Source organism: Salvelinus sp. IW2-2015, unplaced genomic scaffold (assembly GCF_002910315.2).
Source record: "Salvelinus sp. IW2-2015 unplaced genomic scaffold, ASM291031v2 Un_scaffold8143, whole genome shotgun sequence".
NCBI lineage: Eukaryota > Metazoa > Chordata > Actinopteri > Salmoniformes > Salmonidae > Salvelinus > Salvelinus sp. IW2-2015.
The window spans coordinates 1-11,292 of NW_019949403.1; the positions used below are offsets into that span (position 1 = coordinate 1).

Sequence of the window (11,292 nt, forward strand, 5' to 3'; positions counted from 1 at the left end):
GAAGGTGTTGTGAAACACTGTGGAAGGAGATGGCGTTGACAGGGATAGACCTGTTCAATCCCGTTCTCCTTCAGCCGGTGGCACTTGAAGGCGTACTTCTTTCTTCTGCACCTCTTGGCTGGGGTCCAGGTACTCCACGGCAACACGTCCTTCTATGGAGCTCAGGACATAGCTTCAAAACAGACAGTAACATCTGGTCTCAGCAACAGACAGACAGTAACATCTGGCTCAGCAGACAGACAGACAGACAATAACATCTGGTCTCAGCAGACAGACAGACAGTAACATCTGGTCTCAGCAAGACAGAAGACAATAACACTGGTCTCACAGACAGAGACAATAACATCTGGTCTCAGCAGAAACAGACAGACAGACCAGACAAAAAACATCCTGGTTCCACCCACCGAACAGACAGACACAATAACATCTGGTCTCACCAGACAGACAGACAATAACATCTGGTCTCAACAGACAGACAGACAAATAACATTCTGCGTCCTCACCAACAGACAGACAGTCAACATCTGGTCTCACAGACAGACAGACAGTAACATCTGTCTCACCAGACAGACAGACAATAACATCTGGTTCACCAGAACAGACAGACAGACAATAACATCTGGTCTCACCAGCAGACAGACAGACAGACAAGACAATAACATCTGGTCTCACCAGACAGACAGACAGTAACATCTGGTCTCACCAGACCAGACAGACAATAACATCTGGTCTCACCAGACAGAGCAGACAGACAATAACATCTGGTCTCACCAACCAGACAGACGACAGACAGACAATAACATTCTGGTCTCCACCAGACAGACAGACAACTACATCTGGTCTCCACAGACAGACAGACAGACAATAACATCTGGCTCACCACGACAGACAATAAATTTGGTCCCCAGAAGACAGTAACATCTGGTCTCACCAGACAGACAGTAACATCTGGTTCTCACCACGACAGAAACAGACAGACAATAACATCTGGTCTCACAACAGAACAGACAGACAGACAGACAATAACATTTGGTCTCACCAGACAGACAATAACATTTGGTCTCACCAGACAGACAGTAACATCTGGTCTCACCAGAAAGACAGTAACATCTGGTCTCACCAGACAGACAGACAATAACATCTGGTCTCAACCAGACAGACAGACAATAACATCTGGTCTCAGATGAGCCTGATGCCTCGTGTCTGGTACTGAGCTAGAGGTTTACCTGTTTGTTAGGGAAGGTCCTGATGCCTCGTGTCTGGTACTGAACTAGCTAGAGGTTACCTGTTTGTTAGGGAAGGCCCTGATGCTTCGTGTCTGGTACTGAGCTAGACTAGAGGTTTACCTGTTTGTTAGGGAAGGCCTGATGCCTCGTGTCTGGTACTGAGCTAGTCTAGAGGTTTCCCTGTTTGTTAGGGAAGGCTGATGCTCGTGTCTGGTACTGGAGCTAGACTAGAGGTTTACCTGTTTGTTAGGGAGAGGTCCTGATGCCTCGTGTCTGGTACTGGAGCTAGACTAGAGGTTTACCTGTTTTGTTAGGGAAGGTCCTGATGCCTCGTGTCTGGTACTGAGCTAGACTAGAGGTTTACCTGTTTGTTAGGGAAGGTCCTGATGCCTCGTGTCTGGTACTGAGCTAGACTAGAGGTTTACCTGTTTGTTAGGGAAGGTCCTGATGCCTCGTGTCTGGTACTGAACTAGACTAGAGGTTTACCTGTTTGTTAGGGAAGGCCCTGATGGCTCGTGTCTGGTATTTCATCAGACTGGACTCTCTCCTCTGCTGGACATAACCCATATTCCTCAGGTCCCAGACCAACACCCTCCTCCCTGCTGTCCCCACTATCAGCCGTTCTCCAGCCACAGAGAGGGTGTACACCTTCGTTAAAGAGACAAAGACATGAAAACAGTCTTAAAATGTGTGTATCACAATCAATTTCTCTCAATGTCCATATGCCTGTAAGTATGTCCATTCTCACAACAACAAAAAACAGACTATACATTTATGAACTTGAAATCAGAATTGAAAAACGAGGTCAATGTGTGCTTTGGTCTTTATGAACGTAGACATATAAAAGCTTGCCCAGGAATGTTTCATACAGAGTTTTGATAGCTCTACCTTTTCAGGTTGTGTGAAGGTGCCAGCGTTGCAGGGGGTTCTGGGGTCCCACAGCCTGACTGACCTGTCCCAGCTACCTGTTACCATGACGTTGACCTCTGGACAGTATTCCACACAGCGAATGGGGGCATCGTGTGTCCCAACTATTGTATCTACACAACGGGAGAAAATATGGACCGTTAAAAACACTGTTTATCTAACATTAACAGGAAGCACACAATTCAGCGGTGACATATTGACAAGCACACCTTGATCTGTATTCAAGTCGTGGGTTTTCAACTGCGTGTCCAATCCTCCGCTCCAGGCATGTGTAGGGTCCTACAAGAGAAGARATATCTGACTCAAACATATTCCTTGACCAGGGGAGGGGCCACACCATTTTGACTTAATTTTCCATTGTTTGTAGAAATTTACTTTAACAATATTGTCATGTTTCTTCTTCTTGGTGTGTGTCTGCGTGTGTGTGGCAAAGTAGACAACTCTGCATTTAAAAATGGAGTAACTGGTTACTATGGAACGCTTATGACAAAAAAACACTTGTTTACATAGAAAGCACAATCCAGCACAGGTGCCAGGTGTGAATACTTGATCCTCATGGAGTTGCCCCCCACATCGTAGAGCCGGACAGTACAGTCCCAAGAGGACACTAGAAGGAACTGGCCTGTACTGGGGCTGAACTTAACAGCAGAGATACTGTCCTCTGGTCCCTGGTTCAGTTTGTACTCGTTCGAGCCAGTCATCTGCAGGGAGAGAACAGATACCACAGCTATTAGGTCATACTGGGATTCTGTAGGAGGGTAGGGAGCTTTCCTGCAGAGTAGTTCACCCCTGAAGTAGATGGAGAAAGCCCGGGATGTAACGTTCTCTTGAAAACCATAACATGATCAGGTATGAAGCTTAACTTGCTAGCTGACATACTTGTTAGCTAAGCTGSCATACTTGTGTTGGCGAAATAAACAAACCAAACCAACATGTAACGCAACATGACCTGTGAAGTTTGATACACGAGAACGTTACTGTCCTGGAAATTCAATTACATGAATTGGGTGTACTGAAAATCTAGCAAGTTAGCAAGCTAGTTGGGTGGGTAGGTAGGCTAGCTAATGTGATTAACTAGCTAGCATACGTAACTGGCTAGCTAGTTGATCCGCAGTAGCTAGCCAACTTGGTCTCAACTACATGCAAACATTGGTTAACGTTAGCTAATCAGCGGTTTTCTATCGGGTAACATTGGCTAACGTTAGCTACTAATATTAGCTAACTAACAAGCGTGGATGGTGAAAGCAGGCCAACTCTCGCCGGCCTGCTGGCTAGCCGTTTGCAAGCTAACTCGCCAGCTATAGATTGATAAAGCGCCAGCTAGATTTTTTTTAACTCGCCGTTCTTGGTTTGCCCTGAAGTACCTCCTTGGGTAAAAATTTGAAAAAATAACTCGTCGTTTATCTTATAGACTAATATGTTCGCTTCCTCGTCCCTCTCCGCTGTACACACTCGCCTGCAGCGTTGCTACACGAGTGGATTGATTGGTCAGAACGAATAACCAACTTTCCCGCCTTGTTCGTGATTCTTTGAAAGTTCTTTTCCGTTGTCGAGTACATGGGTCATGGTGATATGGACATACTCCAATGACAGTATCTAAAACCCGTTTGAAAACTCCGTTGTCATGTGATATGGGACATACTTCAATGACAGATTCTAACCCGTTTGACAACTCCGTTGTCGAGTACATGGTCATGTGATATGGGACATACTTAAAATGACAGTATCTTAAACCGTTGACAACTGCGTGTCGTTTTAAGATATTATTAAATAAATTGTTAACTATTTGGTTTTAATATCATCACCTCTTGAAGAACATAGTCAAACTTACAAATGTCAAATTATTCCAGCAAACCAGGCTGTCATCTTGTGAAACAGTGGATGTATAGAATCTAGCTAGCTAAAGAATTTACTGCAAATTGAGTGTACAATTTTGTAAGCTTGCCTTGCTGATATTTTCATGCAAGCCGATAGATGAAATAACATAGCTAGCTAACTATTTTCTTGCTTATTGTGCAGTGGAGTATACAAATACCTGGATGTGTAGCTAGCTATGTAGCCGATCAGTGTATAGACCTTAAAACGTTTGGTATACATATTAGTTCAGAACCTAGCTATAACCTCAGCTATCATAGCCAGTTGTATCAACTTCAAAACAATGCATGAAATTAATGAAGCCTATGGATTGAGTAGAATATAGTATAACTTTGTGCCAAGGATGCAAGTCKTATATACATGTAGTTATTACCATGCATGAGATCCCCCACATTGTAGCCTGTACATTTAATATATTCACTGATCATGTACTATACCTTGGCAAATAAAGGTGCAGTTTAGGTATGAATGTCTTTAAGATCATTTTTCAGTCATATCTAATACCAGGAGTATCAAATTCCAGTCTYTGAATGATGCTGTGTCTTCAATGCATCTATGTATTACAATTATACACTTCAACAGTGTTTACCAATCTTGGTCCTGGGATATCAATGGTTACACATGATTTAACTAGTTAAAGGCTGATTTGTAATTTATATATACAGAAATATAATTTTTTTAAACAGTACACTACACTTCCTATGTATCATGTAAATAATCTAAAACCAGTTAATCTCAATATCTAATTTCCTTCATCTGCATTGATCTGATAAACACAGGATAGGTGGAGTATTTCAACAAATTACACTTCATTTCAACCAGTGGAGAATGTGAAACGCTTTATTGAAAGAATTTCATTACCTAAGTGTTATAAATACATGCATTATAAATATTATAATTGTAATATTTTGAATATAAGTTCAATCTTTACTTTAATGCACATCTGTTGTGCATTATAAAAACAGAGGACGAAAAAGGTGGCGAGGGAGGTGTAAAAGAGAGAGGGAAAGAGGTAAGAACAGAGGAGCAGGGAAGGCAGCATATGATTAATGAATCACAGTGCTACATAAATATTCTCTCAGTTCATCACAATGACATAATAGTGTCTCTCGTCGGCCCGAGGGTTATCTTAAGAGTGGGTGAAGTGGCGATGACGGGACTGGGGGTTGGCATCCTCACATCAAATCATACCTGCAGACGGAATTAGCATGTTTAAGCCTTGTTTTTTTGTTTTTTATTCTAACACTGTCAGTCATCATAATCATYAGGAGGTGAAATGCAAAACTGACCTTGGATCATTAACTCTGGGACTACTGCATCTATCTGTATTTCAATGTAAAGCATCTCTTTCATAATACTTCCTGTATAATATAAACTGACCTGGGATCATTAACTCTGGGACTACWRCATCTCTATCTGTATTTCAATGTAAAGCATCTCTTTCATAATACTTCCCTGTTGGCCTGATCAAGTGACCTCTCACCTCTAATCATGCTGTGCCCTCCCTGTCAGCCAGTTCAGATGCGGGAGGGTTTCACCGACACAGCTGATATAACCTAGAGGATTTAGGGAGAAGGGGAGAGAGGGATGAAGTGAAGGAGAGAGACTGTTATTGAGAAAATAAGGTAGTTAAAGCGACAGTGTTCAAAAGTAATCTGTGTGTGTGGCCTCACCTGGTGTCCACACCACACTAAGTGGCTGCAGAGTACTTTATGCTGAAAAACATGAACGGACACACAAAGACAAACAATATAGTGTAGTTATAGAAATAATGAAGTGTCTTACTATTCTCCGTGGTTGGCCCTCTTGCCTATTCTTTGAAGGTGGAAGGAGCCACAGTTATACACCTGAGCCTGCTTACTGCACAACACAATCCATCAATCAGATTGATACATGAGTGTGTAGGTGTGGGTTATAGGGTGTCTAATTGTTTCAATATGGGTCACTTAAAATAGCCTGTTTTGGTTTTGTACAGACATCACCCTTACCTAAACAGCACCCTCACCTGAGAAGTAGAAATCAAAGGGAGAGAAACTGGGAATTGAATAACTGCATTTGACATAGTTAAGTAAATGAAAGAATACTCTTATTGCAATGTGAATGGCTCTTAAAAGAGCCTTTGGTTGTGCATAGTGTAGTCTATGGTGTTGCCAGGGAACAGCACCCTCTTAAAAGAGCCTTTGGTTGTGCATAGTGTAGTCTATGGTGTTGCCAGGGAACAGCACCCTCTTAAAAGAGCCTTTGGTTGTGCATAGTGTAGTCTATGGTGTTGCCAGGGAACAGCACCCTCTTTGAAGAAGTAGGAGGTGAAGATCTCCTGCACACGGATTGCCTCCCGTGTTGTGTTGTTGGACCCCATCCTTGAAACATCCTGCAGAGCAGCAGACTTCTCCTCTGGGACATGGCGGCGAGCTGCAGATCCCCTCCTGGTCCTCGTGTCCATCCTCATTAAGTTATGCAGGACACAGGTAGCCTTCACACACCTGAATTCCTCCAGGAGGCAGTCCCAGATGACCCTGGTCACCAAATCTTGCAGTGCCCTACACGGTAACTGCAGGCAATCGTTTTGAAGGAATCTCCAGTTACAAGGTATCTGTAGGAATTTAGAAGATAATGTAATTATTAGACATTAACATCACCAGGTCATTGTGGATTACTAAAGTAAAATATTGCTTATAACAAATCATGATAACATGCATGTACACACACATGTGCATGTGACAATAGCAGGATCMTATCAAGGATAGCATCACAAATGAATACATAAATACCACTTGAAGCTTGATGATGAGTTGATCATTTGAATCAGCTGGCAAAAACTAAAATGTGCACCCTTTTGAGTCCCCAGGACCAGRMCTGAGAACCACTGCTCTTCATTGGGACCTCTTCATCTGCTGACAGCTCTCTGTATCTGAGGACAGAAAACCTCACAAGAAACAGACTTGATTATACTCAAATTAGACCGCACTGAATATTATGTTACTATTATCTCCGTCCTCACTTCCAGGGACAGGAACWACACAAAAGTACCTGCCCTATCCAKAATAGCCTCCTCTCTCACTGACAGTTGGGGCTGCTAATCTGTCATCCTCCTCTATAGCTGTTAGCTAGCTACCTACAAATGCATTTAGAGTGGTTTTTACAGTGATAAATACATCAAGATAGCTAGATAATATGAAGTTAGGTAGCTGGTGATATTTAATTCACTTAGCTAGCTATCTATACAGTATGTAAAGTTGGCTAGATAGCTAGCTAGCCATGTTAGCAGCTCATTTGAGTAAGCCTGCACTGTAGCTAGTTARCTAATAATACATCGTTTTTTGTTTTACATTTTCTAAATATATTTACCTACTTGAATAGTTTCTCCCAGCCATGTGGACGATTAGAAACAGGGCAGCAAAGTGTGTTTGTCACCAGAGCGTTTTAGAGCATATTACTATTTATCAATTTAATATCTAGACCTTCATACAAATTTGCTATGCTGGATTCTTGACCCACAATCAAACCGTGCTGCTCTATGCTGCCCACAACCGAGCCTCTCTCTGCGGCCGAACCGGCACACGGTAATGTACAGCTTGCTAGTGAAAACGAGCCGTAATAACGGGTTATGTTTACTTTGCAAGATACCGGTAGAAATGTGTACAGTTGGCTAAACATATAGTGGTAAGTAAACCTAGTGTCATTTGTTTCTCCAACCAATGTAGGCCTACCTAGCGAAGTTAGCTAACATGATCCCCATTTCAATATTGTTTTTAAGTGTTTCATTAGGATTTCTGCTGACAGACAGGCTTCATCGATTGATTGATGGACTACGTAAAATTGGCTAGCTAGCTAATAACATCATGTCAATTTGTTTTATTTAATTTAATCTTTATTTAACTAGGAAAGTCAGTTAAGAACAAATTCTTATTTACAATGAAGACCTACCAAAAGGCCTCCTGCGGGGACCGGGCTGGGATTAAAAATGTAATTAAATAAAAATATAGGACAAAACACACATCGCGACAAGAGAGACAACACTCCTTAAAGAGAGACCTAAGACAACAATATAGCACGGCAGCAACACATGACAACAACATGGTAGCAACACATGACAACAACATGGTAGCAACACAACATGGTAGCAGCACAACATGGCAGAGGCGCAAAACAGGGTACAAACATTAATGGGCACAGACAACAGCACAAAGGTCAGAAGGTAGAGACAACAATACATCACACAAAGCAGCCACAACTGTCAGTAAGAGTATCCATGATTGAGTCTTTGAATGAAGAGATGGAGATAAAACTGTCCAGTTTGAGTGTTTGCTGCAGCTCGTTCCAGTCATTAGCTGCAGCGAACTGAAAAGAGGAGCGACCCGGGGTTGTGTGTACTTTGGGGACCTTTAACAGAATGTAACTTTAACAAAATGTACCTTTAACAGAATGTGACTGGCAGAACGGGTGTTAACAAGCTAACTGTCAGGGGATAAACTAGATGGCTATATCCAAATATTGTTTGATTTGCTTGCCATCTGTAGTGGTGATGACAGTAGTCCGACAACTTTACCAGGACGAGGACTTGCCGGTGTTAAACTCTTCCCAAAAACCTAATCTCTGATGAAGCAAGCTAAATTATGTTGTTTGCTAGCTACAGGTCAAATGGATAGGTGTCTTCACCCATCTTAAATTACATGATCATTGATGTTTACTGATCACGAAAAGCATGCAGTTACTTGCTGAATGATAGAGGGAAATGTGCGCAGTTGTTTTGTATGGAATAATCGGGAAGTGTGCAGTTCTGACTATCCTCAATAGGTGATGATATTAAAACCAAATAGTTATAACATGTATTTCACAATCCTTTAAAAATGGCACGTAGTTGTCAATCATTTTACCGGAGCTGGGGTTCCCCTTCCCCCCCCAACAGCCAAATCGAACGTATTGTGACGTTTTATTTAAAACGACCTATATGCTCATGTTCCCATCAGAGACGTTTTTCCATCAAGCTGACTTTTTGCCTGATGATATGGATTGGAAAGGAGCATCAAGCTAATCACCTTGCACATTCACCATCCTGTGAAGTTCATCATCATTTATTTAATCTGCAGCCTAATAAACTGCACGCTTTCCTGAGTCAAAATGGGAGGACCACACTGCATATTGCGTGACTCCCAAGTTTACATCGATATAATGCTTATTATATCAATATTTGCTCATAAAGGCATTTCCACCGCTATTTCTCATCATAATTAATTTTACCGACACAAAAAGATCCCACCGTGTCGAACGAACACATTTTCTGTCGGTATTTATACAATTTTACCGGGATTTCATGTTTGCATCAGCCGGTTCGTGACATTTGTCAYGCGTCAGGTAAATCATCCAGCATTGAAGTGGTCCACACACACATKTTCAATGTAACATTTTCTCACGTTTGCGACTTTCGTTATGAAATGTATAGCTCATAAACACTGTTTCATGATAGGACAGGACTGAATGACGTGACCTACCGCCATAGCCTTATTTTAGGCTATACTCTTAGAAAAACAGGTTCTGCATAGAACCATGTAGGGATATATGCTTGCTTCATATATGGCACCGCTTAAGGTTCTATATAGAACCGAAATTGGTTACAGAACCCTGTATGGAATCCCATTTAGAATCTTATATGGAATCCCATTTAGAACACTATATGGAATCCCATTTAGAACACTATATGGAATCCCATTTAGAATCCTATATGGAATCCCATTTAGAATCCTATATGGAATCCCATTTAGAATCCTATATGGAATCCCATTTAGAATATCCGCTATATGAATCCCATTTAGAACACTATATGGAACCCAAGGGTTCTATATGGAACCAATTTTGGTTAAGTGAAGAGAACCCCTGCGGAGGGGACATGCAGTATATGAAGCAAGCAATAGAACCCTTTTTGTTTCGATCCAGAACGTTTTTTTTTTTCTAAGAATCGAGAGAATAAAAAACACTGGGAGGCAGTGGAAGGATTACACATTTTTGTGTACGGTTATTCATGATCCGGTGTGTTGTAAATAAAATAGGCCTATGGCACAGCCTAATAATGGCAATATAAATAGTTTGTAATTTAATGAATTAGACTACAAAAGGGCTATCTGGCAATCATTCTATTCAATTTTATTATAAAAATTGTACAAAGGTAAAGCTTGCATGTTGCTCCCGGGATAACATAGAGGTGTAGGGAAAGTCATTGATCCAGGGACAGGAATCCGTAGCCGGAAATTCTCTTTGAAGAAGAAACGGCATCCCAACAGAGTTTTGTGTGGATGATGCGTGAGCCATGTTTACCGCTTCTATCTCCGCAGAAAGCAGACGTTTCCACTTGTTCCTCCGATTCTGGAACAAAGTTTTCACCTGTATCTCTGTCAACTGGAGACTGGAGGCGAGACTAGCTCGTTCTGTACTGCTAAGGTAACGTTTCATGTCAAACGTCGATTCTAGTTGGTAAACCTGACTCCGCGAGAATACGGTCCGAGACTTCTTCTGGATGAGTTGGATGTTTGGTCCTCGTCAATATGACCCGTTTCTTCTGAAATAGCAGGTGATGTTTGGTTGTAGTGTCTCTCGTCACCTTCTTTATAATCATGAAAAAGTTGATGTCTCTTCACCATCTCTTGCCCCAGAATTACTCTGTTTTTTGTCACCTAAAATAGTGCAAAACACGGTAATCAATCCAAATGTTTATAAATAAAAAACCTTGGCTATCTTGTTAATGTTAAAACACAGCATCATTTAAAATCAATCAAGTCACTTTTTTTTCTTCCATCAAGCAGTTTAAAATAATATTTTTTATCAGTAGCCGAAAAATCTCGAATAGACTTCTAATAAACAAATAAATAAAACAAATGCTGTCAAATGCCTGTCATTCTTTATCACATATCTTACATCATTCAATAGTAATAATAATAGTTATAGGTTTATAATAATGTGTCATTGTTATCAGAATAACAATCAAGTAGGCTACCAAAAATAAAACACAATTTATAAAGCATTTTCACTTACTTAGAGAAGAAAGTGTGACTCGTTGAGGTCATTACGTGGTTTCTTTTCTCCGGGTAAGAGTAGAAGTCCGTAGATTCCTCCCACCGCTGAGTCCTTCTGAAGACACTGAGCGCATGCGTTTGTCTCTGCAGCAGAGCTCCAGCCCTCCCCGTACCGCAGCCCGCGTCGGAAACTAAGAAATTACAATAAGATAACTGTGTCCCTGGAAGGGTGCGCTCCTCTTGGAGACCGCTATCAC

General features: G+C 41.5%; 1 protein-coding gene, 1 long non-coding RNA gene and 1 pseudogene across 3 annotated transcripts; all 3 read right to left on the bottom strand.

Moving 5' to 3' along the window:
* Positions 1 to 18: 18 nt before the first annotated feature.
* Positions 19 to 3,643, bottom strand: LOC112079480 (mitotic checkpoint protein BUB3-like; the record flags this gene model as incomplete). Its single annotated transcript, XM_024145417.2, is given in 8 exon segments — positions 19 to 43; positions 45 to 101; positions 103 to 173; positions 1,712 to 1,874; positions 2,115 to 2,266; positions 2,363 to 2,432; positions 2,660 to 2,854; positions 3,494 to 3,643. Coding segments are annotated over 7 exon segments (733 nt in total), but the record flags the coding sequence as incomplete, so codon positions are not given.
* Positions 3,644 to 4,980: 1,337 nt separating this feature from the next.
* LOC139027199 (uncharacterized) lies at positions 4,981 to 8,079 on the bottom strand. 2 transcript variants are annotated; one of them, XR_011479264.1, is made up of 4 exons: positions 7,956 to 8,079; positions 6,800 to 6,954; positions 5,512 to 6,621; positions 4,981 to 5,219 (listed from the first exon to the last, which is right to left on the bottom strand). It is a non-coding gene; the product is annotated as an uncharacterized lncRNA (long non-coding RNA). The 2 variants fall into 2 exon arrangements; XR_011479263.1 differs by lacking the exon at positions 7,956 to 8,079 and having other exon boundaries at positions 4,985 to 5,219; positions 6,800 to 7,396.
* Positions 8,080 to 10,146: 2,067 nt separating this feature from the next.
* LOC112079481 (homeobox protein HMX2-like) lies at positions 10,147 to 10,684 on the bottom strand (annotated as a pseudogene).
* Between the last annotated feature and the right edge of the window lie 608 nt (positions 10,685 to 11,292).